Here is a 22,317-nt window from a genome sequence, read left to right on the forward strand (position 1 = left end):
GTTGTCCTTTATGTACTATGTTATCTCTCATCTCCTTTGCTGTCCCTTGGGTATCTTATATTGTTACAGTATCTCACTTTGTTATCTGATATATTGAATTTATTTGTATTTGGTTATTTGAAAATTGATAGGGAAGGGGGGAAAACCAAGATGGGTGGGGAGGGAGGGGGGAGGGTAATGGGTAACAAGACATGTGAAAGGGTATCAATGTATGTGAATTAAGGCACTTTCTATCTGGCAAATATCATGTAACCCTTTTATTAATTACAATAAAAATATTAAAAAATTATTTAAGAGAAGTTTTACAAGGTCAGATCTAATTTTAATTAAAATAATTAAATATTAAAAAATAAAAATTGTGATGTGTAGTTTCTGCGCATTTTAGGATCAGGAGGAGGATGAGTAAGGGTGACATTTTTCTTATGGGAATACTAATTCTCAAACTGCCACCACTGGATTGTCCCAGACAACACTCTTGCTCTGCCTGTGGACTTTTTGTTGTCTTTCTGTCACAAAATCTAATTGAAGAAGAAAGAATGCAGGGGGACTTGTGTCTGTACTTTATGATTGGTTTTACTTTGGAGAGTTCTGGGGAAAAGATTCCTTAAGAACTGTTTCAGTGGCAATATAACCCATTGAGGCTGAAGTTATTGTTTTGTAATTGTCAAGGGAGAGCCTTTTGCTCCTCCTTTTACAATCACTGCCTTTAATCTTGTGTCAGGGGTCTTTTCTAGTTCATGCAGGACGGTTGTGGGAAATCAACTGAATGTTCTTGCTGTCATAACAGCCATGTAACATAGCACCCTATTTTTCAAAATTATTTTTGTTGGCTTGTGATTATACTTCTGAAGGTGCTTATTTGGAAACCCCACAGCTGTATAGTCTGTTTATAGCCACTGAGTAGGGACAATTAAGCTGACTGTATTTTATGTGCTGTAGGACAGGAGCAGGGACTGGAGATATTTGGCTGCCTCTAAGACAGGCTTGTGGGAAAGAATTTTACAGGAAGGACCAACTAGGAGGTGAGCATAAAGAATTTGGGCAAGCTGTGTACTGTTTTTTATACTTTCATTTTGTATTTGCTAATGCTAAAATATCCTTTGGAAATCAAATAAAAAAACTGACTTCATTAGATCCATGAGTAAATGCATATTTGTAGTACATTCTCACAAGTAGACACTTAAACATATTAGATTTTGTTATGAAAACTCTTAATTGGCTTTTCTTTTGTGTTTGTAAAAATATTTCAGGGTATTTTATTTGAATTTGCTACCCAGGCTTCTTCTGCAAGTTAACAACTGTTAAACTTGCAAAAGATACACATTCATTCCATACCATACAAAAGGAAAACAAGTTTGGGATCTGCTGGAAAGCAATATACACCTTTTCATTAAACTATTTTAATGACATTTCTTAGAAGCTATAAGATGTAATTCCTACAAGTAGTATGTTCACTCTGTTCTCTTTTTATTGAACCTCAGTGTTGTGGGTTGACCTATCAATAATTTCAAAGATTATTTTCCCAATACTTTTTTGAGTGGTCATTTTCAAAGTAATAAATCTGTATTCCAAGAAAATTTGGGAAATAAAGAAGATTCAACAAAACCATATTCTTTGTTAGTGTGTGTGTGTGTGTGTGTGTGTGTGTGTGTATGTATGTGTGTACGTGTATGTTGACCTTTTGATGAATGTACCTAGTTTTTATATATCTATTTAAAGAAATACTACAAATCATACTGAATATTTTAATTTGATTTATACCAGTACTGGGGTTTGAATTTGGGGCTTTATACCCTTGCTTAGCTGTTTTGCTCAAGACTGGCACTCTACCAACTGAGCAGTGCCCCCACTTCTGACTTTTTATTGGATAATTGGATATAAGAGCCTCTTACATGTGTCTGTTTGGGATTTTTTTGAACCTTGATTCTCAGGTCTCAACCTCCTAAATTGTTAGGATTATAGGCATGAGCCATGTATTTCTAACACTCAATATGTTAAGTTTATGAACTACTTAAAATTATGTCTTACTTTCTTGTTTTTAACTGAGAATTTTATTATAAGAATTTTCTTATTGCTTTAGACTTGAAAAATCAAGACCATTTTTTTCAAATGACTTAAAATGTTTGAAAATAATATCTTTATATAAATTCTATTAATTATTCTATTGCTTTTCCTTACTATGTATTTTTAAAAGATAACATGTCTGTGCCAATGTGTTTCCCGTTTACTTCTAACATCTGGATTATATTCCTTTACGATCATGTCTCCTGGATCAAGGGCTTGAAAATTAGTTATTCTTTGTGTAGATTAAATTAGTCTCCAAAATGATCTTCTGCTCCTGTCATTGTGAAAGTATGCCTCATTACTGATATTTATGATATTACTTAACTTCAAGGTTATTATAATTATGTGAAATATAATTTAGACCCTTCCCTACTTGAGATACACTCTTCAAATTCTCTAGGAAAATAGGCCATTAAAAAGAAAGATGCATTTCAAGTAGTGTTCTTGACACACTGAAGGTCAAGAATTTATCTTCAAGTGATTGCAAAATTCACCCAAACTGATTACGTTAGGCAGCTTTCCACTGTGGTGACAAAATATCTGAAATTGCTAAGAAAGATTTGATTGGGCGCATGGTTTTCCTGAATAGTCCTGTGTCATTATTTTGGGCCTGCCACAGGGAAGTATCGTTGCAGAAGCATGTGGCAGAGAAGGTGTGTTCACTTCATGGTGGCCAAGACAGAGGAGAGTGATAGAGCGTCCCATATCCCAAAGTGCCCTGTGGGACCATGCTCTCCCAGTGACATCCCAGTGACATCACCAGGATCTGTTTCTTAAAAGATCCCACTGCCTTCAATGGTGCCATCAATGGGCGACCCAGACTTTAGCTCATGGTCTGTTAGGGGACATTGATGGTGTAGATTTAGTGAAGTCAAAGATACTTTAGAGAATTCTCTCATAGTGTGTTTCAAAATAGGTGCCTCAGAAACAAGTTAAGAGTTGCCACTGCCAGAAAAATATGTTTCTAGGGAAGCTGAAATGTTTCTGAGTCAGGTGAACAGTCTAAGCCTAACATATGTGAGTTCCTTAAATTTGAGAAGAAAGTGTTTCAACTTTCCCAAGTAAATAGCAGAAAAGCAGTTTGATAGAAACTGTTAAAAATGAATATGTATAAATCTTTGCAGTATAGTGGCTTAATTTTAATTTACATAGATTTTGCTCCTGCACCTGAAATTATAGTTCTGGAAATAAAAATAAATTCCGTGTCTTAAAATATGAATGATGATTGTGTTTGCACCATAAATATACATGCAGATTTTTTTTAAGGAAATGAAGGTAACAATATATGTTTCAAGTTTTATCCTAGGCCAACAATTGTTAACTTAAAATTATCCTCAAGCATTGTTTCAGATAAAAACCACATTTAAAGGCAGTTTTCTGCTTACTGATGAAAAATGAATCAATGTTAACACACCAACGATGATGAATGGAATAGATAATCAGAGGTTAGATTTAGATCAGGTTTAACAAAAACAAATGATTCTTTTCTGAGATGAAAACTGATGGCTTTTAATATCCACCGTTCCTTTTTCCCCCCCGTCATGTCTAGAGCTCTACCACTTGAGACACAGCACCACTTTTGGCTTTTTTTCTATGTATATGGTACCAAGGAATGGAACCGGGTCTTTGTGCATGCTAGGCAAGCACTCTACCACTAGGCCAAACTCCCAGCCCCCTATCTTTCCTTTTCTAAACTAAATGTCGGGAGAGGAAGAGATCTGTGTAATTTTACAGAAGTAGGAATGTGATTTATCAGCACCAAACTGCTAAGTTTAAGAAATAAGATCTCCTGTGTGTTTTCCTAGGACTTCAGAGAGGGTATGCCTGATTTATAGTAACTAACTAATAGGACTGTGTGAAAACACATGTTTCAAAGGCTGAAGCTGGAGTTGTTGGGATGGTAAGCCACATCTCCTCTAAAGGATTATCACTGGAGCCACTGCAGTCATTCCAACACCTGTGGGTCACTGATTTGATCTTCCTAAATGAAGAAGAAAGTCCTCCAGTACCCCCAGACATCTGCAAATTCTCTTTTCATTTAATACTTCTTCTCATGACTCACAGCATGAGGTTACAGGAAATGGTTTCAGCATTAAAACATTGACTATTCCTTACCATCTTTTAGTTAGTTCTACAAAGCAGCATGCCTAGGTTACAATAATTAATGAATGATGTTAAACACACAAAGCACTGGCATTACTCAATAGTTAGCATAATTTATATTGTCAGATTTTAAACTCTTCACCTGTCTCAAGGTAGCTGTGTTTCTCTGTAGTTCTGTAAGTGAAGGTACAATATACGGTAGATGATAGTGGGTAACTGGTTACTGTTAGAGAAAGCTGATGACTGAGTTTAGAAATAGAAAAGCATCAAGGTTATCAGTTGATTCCAATGGTGTCACAAAACTCGAGCCTTAACTTTTCATGAAAATTGCTTGGTATGTTTGTAAAGTGGAGATTCAAGGCTTTCCAGAAATATGATTCTGCAGGATGTGTGGGAGGGGCTCAAGCCTCTGATTTTTTCATAGCTCTTCTGCCTCAGGATGTCATGAAGTTGCTATTAAGCAGCCCAAACTCATTTTTAGCAAGTGAAGGGTGTTTATTGATAAAAAAATGAATTTGTGATGTAGTTTAATGCAGGAGCAACTTAAAGAGATAGAAGAGGCTTACAGAGTAATTATTCATTGGGTAGTTCACAAGTTACCTTTGTGGACACAAAGGACATCTGGTTTGTATGTTGACAGAGGTGAAATCCTCATTGCAGTCAACATCTGGTCTTCCGTAATAATTCTTTCTAGGAATGGGAACCAAAAGTCATAAAGGAAACAAGAGAAAAGTTGACAGTTTGGTGCTCATTCATGAATTACTTATCTAGTTTTAGCTCTTAATCCATAAGCAGTGTAGTGCTTATTAAGTAATGACTTAGAAGCAATGAAATACATTACCATTATTAAGTAGGCCTGTGCAAACATTTATATCTGTTTTTGAATGTGGGAGGATCATCTGCTCATTGGCTTTCCAAATGTTTGACTTTTTTCTCCTTTATATTTCCAGTTGGCTTCTGCATTGTCACAAAGATATTAAAGTAATAAGATGTCTCCAGTTTGTGACCCCTCTGTAGGATCTCCTTGATGTCACTGGGGAGAGCTCAATAGGGATTCCTGAGACATCTGCTGTTTTGAGGGGAACAGTGAGGAGCTCACATCTTCTCTTTGTTATTTCATAGTCTGTTGGATACTTAGAGCACTCAACTGTAACCCACATCTTTTTTTTTTTTCTAGTCCTGGGGCCTGAGCTCGGGGCATGAGTACTGCCCTTGGGCTTTCTTAGGGCTAGTGCTCTACCACTTGAGCCTCAGCACCACTTCTGGCATTTTCTATGTATGTGGTACTGATGAATCAAACCTACGTCTTCTTGCATGCTTTGCAAGCATTCTACCACTAGGCCAAACTCCCTGCCCTACATCTTTTTTTCTTCTTCTTTGTAACCCACATCTTTAAAAATAATAGTGACAGTCTGCTATGGCTTTCATCTTTACAGAACAGGATTGAGCATTGTTCTACCTTATATTCATAACATGTTTTTGGAAGAGTGTCTGATTTGATTTGGGATGCCCTAACAGTATCACAGAGTATAAACAACAGAAATGTATTTCTTCAAATTCAAGAGTCAGGGAAGTTCAGGCTCAAAGTACCCGATAAGGTCCCACCTTTTTGTTTATAGAATGTGCCTTCTAGCTAGAGCCTCATAAAAGTCAATGGATCTCTCCTTTATAAGAACACTAATCCTCAGCACTAGCACTCTACCCTCATGACCCAGTCACCTCCCAGAGGCTCCAGATTCTAATATTATCACTTTACACAACATGGTTTTAATTTGGTGTGAGCATTTAGACTTAAACATGATCTTAGGTTCAATTATTACAATTGCCTTTTAAAAAATTCTTGGTGGTATTAGTACTGAGCTAAAATAAGCTAGAAAATGAAAAATAATCATCAGATAGTACTTCAAAAGTAAAATACAGTAGACCTGCTTTTCTCCTGAATTGATTATGTGCTTTTGGCCATGCACAGTCATAAATCATATAGGCAGAAGAAACATCGAAGGGAGAAAAGGAGGGAGGGAATGATATTGTTCAAAAAGCAATGTACTCATTATCTGGCTGACATGACTGTGACCCTCTGTATATCACATTTAACATAGAAGAAATTTCACAAACAAGCATTTTAAATTTCCACACACATATCACAAAGATGAAATGATGAAGAACTTACTGATGCTCAGTCGGTCCCGTGTTGTCAGTTGTATTTAAATTGTGTATTTAAATCTACTGCTGCCCATAACATGATGAAAATGTACTCCCCTCACATCAGATGATGGTGCTTTGAACGAAACAAGGTAAAAGTTAAGGCACCTAAAACACATAAAGTGGAAATTTTCAATTTGCTGAAGGGAGTTATATGTGTAGAGGACGTTGGGAAATTGACTGGTGAATGAAGCATCTATATCCCAGCACTGAACTCAGAGTATCCTGAGCATGTGTGGATTCTCCTCAACAGTGGCCTCGTGGGAACCATAGATCCAAGACTGTTGCAGTCTAAGTAGGCTCATAAAGAAATCATTCTCCCCTTTCTTGCACATTGTGCTCTGTGCTTCCTAGATACAACCATCGGTGATTTGGACTCCATCTTCTCATATTATTCCTCCATTTTCTACATAAGCTATATTTATTATTTTCTCCAATGTTACCTTTAGACATTTTTGATTATACTCTTTTATAGAAGAAAATGTGTATTTTTTTGCCTTTTTCTCCTCACATTTTGCTAAGTAAATATTCAGGGTTTATATCATCCATCCGGTTTCTTGAAATATTCAACAATAACTACATGTTTCATTTCCTTTTTCATTAGGATTGTTTTTATCTGGACTCTGCAATTGCTTTATTGATCTTGGGGGGGGAATTTAATATTTTATATGCCTATGACAGATTTTTTCTATGCTCTCCAATCTTCTCAGTACAATTTCCCACATTCTCAGTGTCAGATTATTAGGGAGCTACTATTTTTCTTTGGAATCTTGGCTTGACAATAACAGAAGTCTGTCATCTTTATCTTTAGCCAGTTGTCTCAGGGGCTGGCCGCAAAGCTATCATCTTCAGACTTTCTTGCATCTTTTGAACCTTTCCCATTCCCTTTGGACTTTTAATGTATCTTATTGTTATTGTAGATGTGATATACAGAGGGGTTACAGGGCTTCCAGTTACATTCATCATGTAATAAGTACAATTCTTTTTGAACCATGTGTTCCCTTCCCTCATTCCCAGGTTTTCTCTCCCGTTGCCACCCACAAGATGTGTAGTTATTTTCCACATAGTGTCTAGTGAGTACTAGTTGTATTTGTTCACTCTTAGTTACACCTTTTCTGTGCCCCCCCTTGCCCTTCCAAAGACAAGTAAACTAATAAGACAAAAGGAAAAGACAAGAAAAACAGAAACAACAGCAACCAAAATTTTTTTTGCTTTTCTTGGATTTCATTTGGTAACATATTATTTTACATGATCATAAACCTGTTGCACATTTGTGATCCGCTCTGTGCATATCTTCCTTTGGCCTCATTGTGTGAATGTCTGGAGGTCTGTATAATTTAGCATGTCTCAGTGTTATTTGTTTTTACTTGTAGATTTATAGGCACATTCTAGTTAACCACCATGAGGGAAACTGTTCAACCTATGTTTCTTTGGATCTGGATAACTTCACTCAATGTAATTTTTTTTCAAGTCTTCCCATTTCCTTACAAATGACACAGTATCATTCTTTCTGCTGGGTGGATAGAATTCCATATATACCATATTTTCTTGATTTATTTGTCCACTAAGGGGCATCTAGGTTGATTCTTTATCTTGGCTATGTTAAGCAATGCTACAGTGAACACGGGTATGCTGGTACTTTGTGTAGCTAGGTTTGTGGTCAATTGGATAAATTTCCAGAAATGGAATTTCTGGATCATAGAGAGGCTCTGTGTTTAGGCTTTTGAGGAACCTTCATACTGTTTTCCAGAGTGTCTGAGCAAGTATACATTCCGAACAATAGTGTAATAATGTTCCCGTTTGGCCACAGTGGTCAGTATTTGTTGTTAGTTTTTTTTTTCTTTTTGAAAATGGTCATTCTAACTGTGGAGGAGGTAGAATTTTCTTTAAAAATCTACTTCTTGGATAGAATTGTATTTTGTTATATTAAATTTTTTGAAGACATTGCATTACATTTTCCCCCTCATTTTGATAATAGTAAGTTAAAAGAAAACGTTTGTATCCTCCCCCCCTCTTCAAATTTCTACCACATCTTTCTTTAAAATCTTTTCTTTCTCCATGGATTCCTTTCCTCTTCCCTTCCTCTCCTTCTCCTCCTCTGTCCATTTCCTTTGCTCCTCTCTCTTATTTTGTTTCATCTATTCCATATTTCAGAGAAGGAGGTAGTGGAGGGAAGGAGGGAGAGATACATAGTAAAACCCTCTCTTCTTTGGTACAGTTTACTGACTTGTGTACTTCACTAGCAAAGAAATGGCCTTGTATGGTGATGTGGTCTCCATCTTTGACAGTGTTAATCCCCACAGGAAAGGCTTGTAGTAGTTATGGGTCTGAATTTCTGTATGATACATTAGAATTGGACATGTGGTCAGACCAGACCCAATTTTAGCCCTAAGTAGTAACTGTGCTTGCATTGACTATGCTTGATTCTTGAGTAAGTTCGAATCACTGGCTGTATATGGGGAAGCAGTCTAGTGCTTTGCAGATGATCCTTTACTGAAGCAGTACCTTCCAGACAGAGGAATTCTACATCAATAGCTGCTAGTATTATATTTGAACGATTACTCTTTTTGAACATACTCTAGCCTCTAGATACTTCATTATCAACTCCTGTTTTGTTTCTACCCTGTCACAACAACAGAAACCCCAACCAAACAAACCACACAGATTTCCACGTAACACTCTGAGCACTGGTTCTTTCTGTGGTGAAGCATCAGTGGTGATTTGTATTCACTTCCTCATCTCTGACCATTTGCATATCCTGACTCCTTCTAGGGACTTAGGCTGGCTTGGGTGCGCTGAAGCATTTGAAAAAGGAAATCAAAGTGTGAAGTCAGACACACATAGTACTCCCAGCGTTTTCTCTACCTAGAATTCCCTTCCACCATGCTCCTCTATGTCCCACATTAAATAATGAGCACAAAGTTCTCCAGTATCTTACTTTATCTGAATTTTTGTAGTGTATTATCAATGAACATCTTAGAATCTTGTAATTTTGTCACTTGGCTGTTTATTTTTGAGGTTAAGGTTTAGGTCTTCCATTTATTAAATGCTAGTAGGATAATTCTATGCACACTTCACAGGGATAAGCAGTTTTAGGGAAGCTGATAGTGACAAACCTAGAGTTGAACCCAATTTTCTTGACTTCACAGCTTTTATGTCCTCAGTATGCCTCAGTTGCTTACTAAGTTTTGTATAAACAAACCATTAGAATAAGAGTGTGTCCATAGAAAGGTGAATAGGACTATTCATATGAAATTGAGCATGTCTTTTTCTTTGCCTGTGCCAACCCCCCATTTTGTGGCAGACTGTGTTTCTGCATATAACCTGAACTTCAAACATGCCTGGAACACATTTGTTTCAGATTTAAAACAAGTTGGCTTGTGCCACTGCCATGTTATTACAAACACACAAGAAATATAAACTTCATTCCATTAAATAGCCATCCACATAAACTCTTAAATAGTTTCATGGTTTTTCAGTTGAGCCAAAGCTGGATATTAAGGAAACGACTATTAATCTTACATATTTTATTCAAACCGCTCTAATTCGTTAACCTTTCCACCACCTCCCAAAGTACCAATAAGTCTTTTTCTTCTTCTCAAAATGTCCTCAGGAGGTTAAGACAGATTGCAGCTTTGATTTCAAGTTGCTGACTCCCACTATTTGGAAGTGTTCTTTGTTTTCAAGTCTCTCATAGCCCATGGCTACGCTCTCTATTTCAATCTTCTCAATCCTCCTTGGAAAATAGCAGGATAAGTTATTGTTCCCAATGGCTGCATTGTACAATGGAAATATAATATGAGCCACAATATAATTTTAAATTTTATTGTTGCATGAAGAAGAGTGCAAATGAAACAGGTGACATTAGTTTTAATAGTGCATCTTCATTTAGCCCAGTATATGAAAGTAAGATCTTTTCATCATACAGTAAAAAAATCAATAAGATTTTTACTTTTTCCATTAAGTCTTAAAGAAATATATATCACTCTTATTCTAAACCCTTAGACTAGCTGCATGTGCTATGGTTTTAGATGGCATGATTTTATAGGAACGTTTGTGTAATCTTGCTGTGATATTCATAATTCTGTCAAAGTATTATAAACTATCAACATTGTTTAACTTTTGATAAAACTCGATTAATGTTGAATTTTAAAAAACAAACATATTTTATAAATACTCAAACTACTAAATAATGCTTAAGGATTCCTTATGTAGAAAATGCTGAAGTTCCATTCTTATATGTTAGCGTCATTAGTCCATAGGAAGTCCTTTGTCAGGCTAACAAATAAGAAGTGTGAATAAGATCTTCATATAGAAGTTGTTGCTAGGAGTAGTGATTAATGTAATGGTCATGTTCATGGTCTCAGATTTTTGAAAATGTTTGACAGCAATAGATACTTTCTGAAATGCAAACATCATAGATTAGAAAGAATTCTAGTTTTTGATCATTTGTTGCTATCATGGTAGGGTTATTGTTGTTGTAAATAGAGTCCAGCATGGAACCTTGACAGTTTTTTTTTTTTGCCTCCAAATCATTGACAAATGAAGAAAATGCACTGTAGTCTACACCCTGCAAAGTCCTGTTGTTAGAACAAATCAAACTTCCTCCCCAAATCCAGGTCACAATGTCTGTAATTCTTTTCTTAAAAAATTTTTGTTTAGGATAGGGAAGGGGGTAAAACAAGATGAGTGAAGGGGGTGTGGGGAGGGAAATGGGGACAAAAACGTGAGAAGGGGTAGCAATGATTGTTAAATAATGCACCTTCTATCTGATGAATATAATATAGCCCTTCTATTAACTATAATAAAAATTTTTAAAATTTTGTTTTGCAAATTTGGTGGGAAATCTAATTTTAAAAACAGCTTCAGGGACTGGAGTTGGGCCTAGTGGTAGAGTGCGTTCACGAAGACCCAGGTTTGATTCAGGCAGTTGGGTTTGATTTGTTCACAGTGAGCTCTTAGAGTCAAGTCTCTGTGATAAGCATTGTTCAGATGGATCTTCCACTGCTGGAATTTAAAACAAAATGCAAATTTAATTGAAAAGTGGAAGAAACTTTAAAGAATAGTTCTTGGAACTTTGCACTCCAGGCCAAAGTGCCCGATATAATTCACTAACATGAAAGTTTCTCTACAAGTGCATGGAATAGCATTTTGTACAACTTTTCCTGATTCTCCCTTAGAAGAACTAGCCCAAGTTGTCAGGGAAGTTTTCTGGAAACAGTTACTATACATACAAATAGTTCAGAGATATCAGCATATGGATTACATTGATAAAAATAAATGTTTTACATTTTGGTTAATGTGTTTTATGGGAGAATTAGGCTACCTGGGACTGGCTGCATTTTGATTCATATAGCATCAGCTATTACAACTGAAAGACATCTCACATTGAAAAGTATATTTAACCAGTAGTTTCCATGTGTGTAAAAAAAATTTAGAATGAAACTTCCCCCTAACTTTTTTTTTTTTTTGCCAGTCCTGGGCGTTGAACTCAGGGCCTGAGCACTGTCCTTGGACTTTCTCAAGGCTAGAGCTCTACCTTTTGAGCCACAGCACCACTTCTGGCTTTGTTTTTTTTTTAATGTATGTGGTACTGAGGATTTGAACCTGGGTCTTTGTGCATACTAGGCAAGCACTCTACCACTAGACCAAACTTCCAGCTTCTTTCCCCTGATTTTTAATTCAAAGCCCAATAGTTCTCCCCCAAAGGGGAGCTGAGGTTGACTGTAATTTTTTCACCTGTTTCAACTTTTGCCATTTTTATTGGCAGTAAGGTTGGCCATCCTATATTTCTAGTGAAGCAAAACTATGAAATAAAATATGGCCAGGCATTAGAGAAGTTATAATAAACATAAAAATGAATTATTCAGCTTAAAACATGAAATGCTTTACCTGGAGATTTGGCCAGCTATATTTCAGTAGTATTAAAGAAGTAATTTATTCTTGCAGGTCTCTCTCATGAAAATAAAGACAGTTACTTTCATTGGCAGGACTAACCCAAGGCTTTTTATATTTAAGTGAATATACTTTGGGACACTGGCAGAAGTCCTATTGTAAGTATAGATAAAGCAAAAAAAAAAACCCTTGCCACATATCAAGTATATTCTTGTTACTGTGGAATAATAAAGATCTGGAGAGACCTAGCATATGGCAAGTCTCAATAGGATATTTTGCTACAGAATCCAATCAGATTTCAGTGACAGAGGTATGGCATGATGTATGGAGTTTGACTTATTTTGCATCCAATATTTTGCTGTCCAAACATAATGAAAAAGAAATGATTTGGGTTAAGATATTGTCATGCTTCATATTTCTCCCCTCATTGGTCTCCCTAGAAAACCCTTATTCTTCAGGTCTGACAGTGGCTGTTTAACTTTCCTGTTGATTTAGAGTAAAATTACTAGCTTTCTTAGTGCTTTGTGGAGAATAAGAATAGCTAACTTAAATGTATCAGCAATTTAATTTGGATATGCTTACAACTCTTTTGGAAAGTTGACAGTAAAAGTCACTTTTAGTATCAGCTTTATCTCCCTCATTGAGATGAGTTCGAATACGATGCCAGTCAATCAGGACTTTATGTTAAATGAAAGATGGAACTTGTTTATTACTATTCACTGCTCAGAGCCCAAATATGTATGGATTGAAACAGTGAGCACTCTCTTCTTTAATTACTGGATCTTTAAATTAATACTTAAAATGTCCAAGTTTATGTTGTAAAAGATATGGTATGATCTCATAACCCCCACTTGGAAGAATTTATATTTGCAAACTGAGGAATGTACAGTACATTTGAGAATTAGAAGAAGAATCTCAGATTTGGGTGCAGAAAGATCCCTATTTAGGGGAAGAGAGGTATCTTGGCTTCTCTTGTTACTTTCTCTGATTGTTTTCTGTTTGGTTTGACAGCTTTTCCTCTTGGAGTCAAGCTCTTTCAAGGGATTGGGCAAGCCAGGAAGAAGGGATTTTTTTTTTTGAATTGCAATGACTGGGTCTAACCAGTTATACCTGGCATCTGAAGCAATGATCTAACCAAGAACTTAGGAACTAGAGGATTGAGGATCTTGGAAAATAGACCTAATAGGACTTACACACACACACACACACACACACACACACACACACACACACACACACACACACACACAGAGTAGTCACTCTTTATACTGTGGTTTCATCATTTAAGATCAACTGGGGCCTGAAAATATTAAATACCATTGTAAATGTATATAGACCTGTCACAGTGAAACCTCTCTGTACCATGAGAATATGCTAATAAAATGTTTTTTTCTTAAAAAGATAAACATTTATAATAGAAACTTTCAGAAGTAGGTGATTTCAAATGTGAAACTGCTTGCCAGTCTGAGTAATGCAATGAAATATAACACTATTCCACTTTATTCTTTTTTTTTTTTTTTGCCAGTCCTGGGCTTGAGCTCAGGGCCTGAGCACTGTCCTTGGACTTTCTCAAGGCTAGAGCTCTACCACTTGAGCCTCAGCACCACTTCCGGCTTTTTTCTATGTATGTGGTACCGAGGAATCGAACCCGGGTCTTCATGCATGCTAGGCAAGCACTTTAACCACTAGGCCAAACTCCCGGCCCCTCCACTTTATTCTTGTTGGGACAGGACTCCAGTGTTCGACTAGTGTATTCACAGTGTACATACTACCCACCAATTAGTCACTCAATAGCTGTCTTAATGACCAAATCAATTGTCACTCCTTCACCGAGCTTGTATTCTTCAACCCTTATGGAGCATGGAGCAACCTAATGTTACAGCACAGGGTGTGTGTACGTCACTCACGTCAGTATATCCTGTCTGCCACAGAGGTGCTATATCATCTCAGACCATCACAAGGACAGATGTGGTACAACAAGAACCTTGGATAGAGATGATATTCCCTGTAACAACACTTATTATAGTATAAATATTATACTAATAAGTTTATATAATAAGAACCAACAAATTCATAATTAATATAATTATAGTATGGTATTGTTATTCTTGATCTCTTACTGTAAGTGAAGCTTTGTCATAGGTATGTATGGGTAGGGTGGAAGTAGGTATAGGGTTTGGTTTCAGGCTTCCACTGAGAATTCTTAGACTAGAACCTTTAAAGATTGGGGAAGGGGAAACTATGCATAAATACTTGGGATTAAAAATAAATCAAGATTTTTGTTACCAGTGCAGATTCCACTTTTGTCTCCTAGCTCTTCCTACAGATTAAAGGATGTCTAAAAGAATGGATTTCAGGTGTTTTCTTTTTTTTACCCTAGAATGTAGTTAATTATGGTTTTAGTTCAACTAAAGAAATTTCTCCCTTCTTATGCATCCTGAAATTGAAAGGATCATTCACTGGTGTTTTGTTCAAGTTTTGATGGAAGTTGTGACATAAAGAATGTGTCACGAGCAAAATACATATTCCAAAGGAAGTTCTTGCAATAGAATGTCATTGTGTCATGATACTGTCAAATTTTCCTGTGAGGAAAAGGAGAGATCATCTATCTTATATATAGTAGACCAACCTTTGAAGAAGGCATTTATAATAATCAGGTATCATTTAGCTATAAAAATGATGTTTGAATAGAGTAACCTTTTAAATAATCTCACATGAGTTTGCTATTCGCTGTGTCCTTCACCATTCTTACGAATTTGTTGCTTTTGTCTTTCTCTATGCACATATGAATGGACTAGATTACAATATAAACCTCTGCCAAGTGAAATCTGAGTAGATTATGTAGTCATTATAGTATGACCCTCAACCTTGGAAATAGGGGATATTGGGTGAGCCTCCTCTTGGCAAGGCAGCCTTGTGCCCAGGATCTGTTCTGCCTAGGAAGTTCATGGAGCTCTGTAGTCCATTCTTTGACCATTGCATCTATTTAGAGAACTCCTTCCCTGTGAGAGGACATTTCAGACTCTTTCAGAGTCTTTAAGGATGTGTACTACTGATGGGAACCAATACCCGGTGAAGTGCACTGAGTTGTGGGATTGCAGGGATGACATCATTTTTACCTTTGTATTTCTTTTTTTGCCAGTCCTGGGCTTGAGCTCAGGGCATGAGCACTGTCCTTGGACTTTCTCAAGGCTGGAGCTCTACCACTTGAGCCTCAGCACCACTTCCAGCTTTTTTCTATATGTGGTACCGAGGAATCGAACCCGAGTCTTCATGCAAGCTAGGCAAGCACTTTAACCACTAGGCCAAACTCCCGGCCCCCTACCTTTGTATTTTTTGAGTCGAGGCTCAAGAGTTTTATTGGACATGTGGATTAAAAAAAAAGAAAGGATTTTTAACTCTGTGCATTTTTGTTTACAGCTGCAGCTGAAGGAAAAGGAAGAAGTGGGGAAGATTTTTTCCAAAAGGTAAGTTGCTCTTTACTCTTGTCTTGGAGATAGATGGAGGCATACACCCTCCCCAGATAACCTGGATGCCCCTGAGTGCTCCCTTTCCACATCAAGGATGAGTTTCAGTCATTTAGCTGGAAACTGTGAGCATGGAGGGGAGGCATGGGGTATGGGATTTGGCCTTTCCAGCTAGACTGCTTCTGGGCAAACCTAACGAAGGGTTGAAAGCAAGAAGGCGGTTGAACTGAAAGGTAGATTTTTTTTTTGAACTAAAACCCACACAGGGTTGTCCTGATAATGTGCCTTTTCTACTCTTGATTTCTCTTCCTTCCCCAAACATGTTTGACCTGGGTAATGGAAAGGATCCCTCACAGCTTTTTAGTTCCTGTAAGCAGGAACTGCTTTATCTCTCTTTTTTTAAAATACATTGATCATCTGCATTTTCTTACCAACACTATTAAAAGCAAACAGTGTCAGAGCTGGTATGTAGTCAATTCTTCACCATGAAACACTTGGTATGGACTACATACTGGGGAGACAAAAAGAGCCAGAACAATTTCCTGTCCTAAAATAATGTGTGATGTCTGGTGATACAGTCACAGAAGAGAGCAGAAGAGGCTGGGACTGTAGAGGGATAAGCAGCCCTTGTGTGTGAGGTTGGCAAGGGCTTCTTGATGTTTTCAGAAAAGTAGAAGTGAAGCATATAAAGAAATAGGGTTGGATGAGCTGAAAGGACATTCTAGGCAAATAAACAGGATGCACAGAGGTTCTGATGTGAATGAATTCATGTGACAGTATACTTTAGACATCCGGCTGGTGCATGACAGGTCGGGTTCATTTCTTGTCCTGTGCGAGGTCTGCCATCTTGGTGGTAAAGAGCCTTCCTTGTATGGGGAAATCTTTCCTAAAGGAATTTAAACTTTTTATAAATTTGAACAATGTTTTGCTGGCCAAATAGAATGTGCCAGACTACCGGCTTTCTATCATTATTTTAGGGGCATGTAGTTCAAGTACTATGGTTGATGCCCTGTATATGGCATTATTGGGCATTGGTATCCAACTTTTACCCAAGTTGGAACAGGCTTGCCAACAAAGATAAGACAAAGAGAAGTGGGAAACAATAGTGAAATCACAGATTTGCATCTGATTGACTGTGATGGTATAGGTAGTTTGCTCTCTGCAGAATAGTTTTCCTTCATTGTTCTTTAACTCTTAGTTTAATGTAAAAAGCAGACTGCCTTGCTATAAGTATTTCAGACAATTTAAAAGCTGCACCCAAACTTAGTATATTTGGTAATAAAGCAGTTTCATTTTTAGAAGATTTGCTAATATTTATCACCCTTTGTGGAGCCATGTATACATTCCAGTGGTTTAAGTGAAAACACATGTTGGAATCTAGAAACACATGTGTATCCAACCAGCCCTGAGCTGGAAATGTAGATTCCATCCCTGCTTGCAGGTTAATAAACTCTCTGAGTATGTGAGTGACAGTAATTCTTATCTCCTCATTATCTTCTTTGGTGCAACAGGAAGTTTCTTCTTGATAGGTGGGGGGCATCTTTGCATACTCCTCCTGGAACAAAAAACTTAACAAAAGTTCCAGCAGAGTAATAATACCCAGTGTTTTCACCGGAGGGATGTAGATAGCGTGGTTTTTCTATGGTAGATTGAAGACATGGAGAAATGTGGAACTGTCTTCCAAGAATTCTCATCTTTAAGGGAATGTTGTATATTCCCTTAAAATGTCTCACATTTTGAGAAACATTTGAGAAGCCTCGAGGCCATACTGTTGCTCAGTCTTTGAAGAAATGGATTCTCCTCTTTGGTAATGTGCCCGTGAAGAACCTGTGTGCTTATTATTGGAATTTTTTTGCGGGGGTTCTGATTCTTGGGTGAATATGCCAGACAAAAATTATAACTTGGGCCAGGAGAATTGCCTAGTGGTAGCGTGCTCGACTAGCATGTATGAAGACCTGGGTTCGATTCCTCAGTATCACATACTCAGAAAAGGCTGGAAGTGGTACTGTGGCGGTGCAAGTGGCAGAGTACTGGCCTTGAGCTAGTGTCCAAAGATAGTGCCCAGGCCCTGAGTTCAAGCCCAAGGAATAGCAAAAAAAAAATTATGACTTGTCTGGGATTGGGGATTGGCTTGAGAGGCCCTGGTTTCAATCCCTACTATCACAGGGTGCATGAGTGCATGTATGCCTGTGTTGTGTCGGTGTGTGTGTGTGTGTGTGTGTGTGTGTAAATACTTCCATGTAGTTGAGTTCCAAGTTAAAGTGCATTTTTATTTTTGTAAGCATTTTCCAAATCTGAAAGGATCCTTCCCTAAGGTGATTATTAAGATTATGGATACAGCTTTATCATATAAGGCATGTATATGCTACTTTGTGTTTTGTACTTATACACATATGTAAAAGTTGCATCAATATGATTATGATAATTAAATTATGCTAAGTTCAATTTAAGTAACTCTCATTAAAATTTTAAAGTTAGAAAATACAAAATTTAAATATTCAGGATAAGAACTGGTAGATTTCCATGGAGTTTAAATTTGAAGTTCACAGTGTAAAACTGTCAAATTCACTGTCTTACCTTTTTAAGCTGTGGTAGCAACTGTTCCTTCTTTACAATAAAATTATTTTATAATCAGTTAACTTTTGCCGGATATGTATTATTCTTCCTGTGCTTTTGCTGCAAGTGTTTGAAATACTTTATTGCTTTGACAGTATCTGAGGGCAAAAGGCTAAATAAGCTATTATTTCAGAGAAATCCAACAGTAGAGTAGCTTAAAGAATAGTCTTTTATTTAACTGGCTTATGACATTATGGAGAAAGTATTCCTGCTTAGTGGTAGCTCTGTTCCTTGCTACCTGCTAGAAGGATCCAGGATTCTTTCATGACAGGTCCAGCTTGTTTCTTAAGGCATGTACCCTATCTCCATGGTAGAAGCTACTCATTACCAAATATGAGCTAGTGGGAAAGAGGATGAGAGTATTGAGGAGAGGCATACTGGGTTCTTCAAGTACAGGCCTGGTGAGAAGTATATCAGTTATCCTCACATTCTGTAAAAGAAAACTTAGGTAAGTAAGGGACAGTGAGTAGAGGGAAGGAGGGAGAGACTGATTTAGAGAAAAGAATTGGATTTCATAACCACTTTCCACCAAAAGCCACTATCTTCTAGGAAGGAAATAGTTGAGGTGTATTATCTTTATGTGGCATACTTTGAAACTTTTCTTTGTTTGTTTGCCAGTCCTGGGGCTTGAATTCAGGGCCTGGGGGTTGTCCTTGGGCTTTCTCAAGGTGCACACTCTTATCACTTGAGCTACATCACTACTTCTGGCCTTTTCTGTGTATGTGGTACTGAGAAATTGAACCCAGGGCTTCAAGAATGCTAAGCATGCCTACTCTACCACTGGCCCACACTCTCGGCCTGACTTTGAATTTCTTTATATTAGTTTATTAGGGGAATCACATCACAAACTGTGTAGCTAAACCATGAACAATGCACTGTCCCCCCATTGCAGCCTAGAAGGCCAAGATGAAGGTGCCAGCAAGGTTGGGTTCCCTGTGAGGACTGTGAGAATCTCTTCTGTGCCTTCCTTCTTGACAACATGCTAATCATCTTTGGTGTTTTGATAGTCTTTGGCTTATAGAAGTACTGGCCAGATCTCTGCCTTATCCTCCTAGGTTATTTTTCCTGTCTGTGTATCTGTGTCCAAACACCCTCCTTTTTCACAGATACCAGCCACAGGGCATTAGGGGCCACTCTGCTCTAGTGTAGCCTTACATTAGGTATTTACAATGAACATATGTCAAAATGCAGGCATATTTTGTGATTCTGGTGGGGCTCACTTCAACCTGAAGTTTTAGAGAAATAGTTCAAATCCCATGTGACTCTGTGTGTGTGTGTGTGTGTGTGTGTGTGTGTGTGTGTGTGTGTGTGTCTGTATGTGCGCGTTACAGCAACGAAGTTCTTCAGTGATTGTACTTTCATACTTTGGCTCCATGTTTAAAAAAGGATGAAATAGATCCACTTTATCAGTGTACTCTTTCATTCTCTGTCTCCTTCTAATGGCAGCTCTACAAAACTGAAACACATGGAAATGATCTTCCGGGATCTTTTTTTTTTTTGGAGGGGGGCAGTTTTTCATGGTTTACTCACTGTCTGTTCTGTTTCCTTTTAATCACTTCTTTTATTTTCTTTCCTCTTGTGAAAATGATTATGTTCAGATCTTGGAGAGGAAAATGTGTTACAGTACATAAGGTGGGGATGGATACAGTGATTTTATTATAAGTATGACTCACCAAAGCAAAATGTTTTAAGGTTCAGTTGTCCCTGTGGCTGAAGAAGACAAAATCCAGTCAGCATCATCATGGATAAATGCCAGGTTTTCTTCAGCATTGGACTGTGCATAGCATTCCCCCCCGAAGTACACATCATATATTTTAAACAAAAGGACATTTTATATTCAATGTTTACTGGATGTTTCATTGGAAAAGTGACCTACAAAATTATGCTTTGTTAAAAGGCCAACAGTATAACCAAGTGACATCATGAAATACTGTTCGATGGCTTATGAGATATATGCCTATCACCCATAAACTCATGCTTTTTAGGCAAATAGATTACATTATGGATTTTGAAACTGGAAAGTAACAAATGTTGACTTCTGGGGAAAGTTGCTATTAGAGAAATTTGGTTGCCCCTGTGTCTTGAAATGAGCATGTAAGGTGCTATTCGATGGAGTCAACTTGAATCTTTTCATTGGCGGGAAAGTAGAGAATATAAAATTACTTGTGTTTTTCCCCACCTGCCATTATTTTGTATTGAGTGAATCATATTCCTTTAGTAATAGTACTTTTTTGGTTAATTATTTAAAATAGATTCTATTAGCTAGATCTAAAAATGCAAATGGACATGATAACTTATACAGGACTCCAGGCATTCACAGTCAGACTAAAGGGAGATACCCTCAAGGGAGGAACCCGAAGATGTAACTCCTCTGAACATTTAAAATATTATTTATTGAAATGATTTTCAGAAATGGAAACATATTTCTTTTTTTCTTTTTGTTGATAGTGTCATGTGGTTTTGCCTTTTCCCCCTTCTTTCCTTTGTCTTTTTGGTGGTAGAGCAGAAAGAATGAGGAAGAGCGAACAAAGGAAGTCATGTTATTCAATACATACATTATGTGAAAAATGAATTATGTAACTTGTGGACAGGGATGAGAGGGAAAAACTGGGAAAACGTGAAGGAGTGGGTGAGATTTTTCACAAAAGAAATATACTCATTACCTGACTTTTGAAATGGTAACCCCACTGTGCAATGACTTAATAATGAAAATAAAATTATATATAAAAATAGATTAGCTAGACACCAGTGTCTCATTCCTATAATCCTAGATACTCAGGAGGCTGACATCTGAGGATCACCGTTTTTTTTGCCAGCCCAGGCAGAAAAATCTTTGTGAGCCTCTTGTCTCCAATTAACCACACCAAAATCAGAAATACCCATATGACTCAAAATGATAGAGTTCTAGCCTCGAGTGAAAGAGATCAGGGATAGTGCCTAGGCTGTCAGTTTGAGCCCCATAGTTGACAATAAATGTATATTAAAATTTAAAAGTAAATTAAAAAGTTAAAGTATTTAAAATTACAATAAAAGTTAACTATAGCCCATGAATGTACCTTGTCTAACACTGAATCTATATGTTTAACATAAAAGAAATCAAAGTGGATTTAAATAAAAATAGGGTATTTGGAAAGCTTTAATGTTTGTATCTGTTTCATTCAGTAGTACATTATACTGGTTTGCAGTTTATGTTTATAAAAGGATACACAGCAGAGAGTATTTGATGTTGCAGTGGCTTGAAAGATTTGTTAAGAAAGATCTTCATTGTTACAATGTTGGTCCCAAAGATGGTTTCACCAACAGCTGTTATTACTAATGGACACTTAGGTCTGACAGCTAACATGCAAACAGGGGCTGCGTGCCTACTTAACTGTCTCTGTAGAGATCCCTGGTGTTCATAAGGCTTGGAATAAAGGAATCTCTCACCACCGAGGTTGTCTGATCATTTTCTATAAAGCTGTTATGGATAAGGTTTAATCTTAATTTTGTCCCTGATGATACACTGGTGCTGTTCATCCAATTTATTAGATAAAGTTTAGTAAGCAAAGATTAAGAAAAGGACAATATTCACTTTTAATTCTTCTCTTTGGAGTTCTGTGTTCATGTGTTAGAACACAGGAGACACCTAGGTGTTGAAGCCTAGGTGTTGAGAACTTGCTGTTCTCCCAGCAAGTTGAAGAGGCCCCCGCTTGGAGTGTGTTCTCAGCTTTTATTTCACGGCAGATATTACATAGGACAACTTTATGAAAATATTCCATTTCTGGTTTTAGTTTTTTATCTAGAGCCATGAAAAAGGAAACATTATTGAGAGTCTTCTTACTTTATTTTTTAAGTTGAGAGAATTTTAAAGTCTTTATGTTATACTGGTTAGAATCTTAAGTGCCAGTAAGATTTAAAGTGAATAATAATAAGTTTAAATCAACATCTCACATTGTTAGTCATTATTGATAGCAATAATTTCACTTCATGA

The 22,317-nt window shown here is 37.1% G+C and overlaps 1 protein-coding gene across 3 annotated transcripts in view; it reads left to right on the top strand.

The window, feature by feature from the left end:
- Bicc1 (BicC family RNA binding protein 1) overlaps positions 1-22,317 on the top strand; it is a 229,202-nt gene that overhangs the window by 61,363 nt on the left and 145,522 nt on the right. For all 3 annotated transcript variants that reach the window (XM_090346365.1, XM_090346366.1, XM_090346367.1), the window contains exon 2: positions 15,685-15,731. In XM_090346365.1, coding sequence (XP_090202491.1) covers positions 15,685-15,731 — 47 coding nt within the window. The remainder of the gene's footprint in view (positions 1-15,684; positions 15,732-22,317) is intronic.

The sequence above is a fragment of the Megascapheus bottae genome, chromosome 15 (genome assembly GCF_031878675.1).
Source record: "Megascapheus bottae isolate mThoBot1 chromosome 15, mThoBot2.hap1, whole genome shotgun sequence".
Taxonomy (NCBI): Eukaryota; Metazoa; Chordata; class Mammalia; order Rodentia; family Geomyidae; genus Megascapheus; species Megascapheus bottae.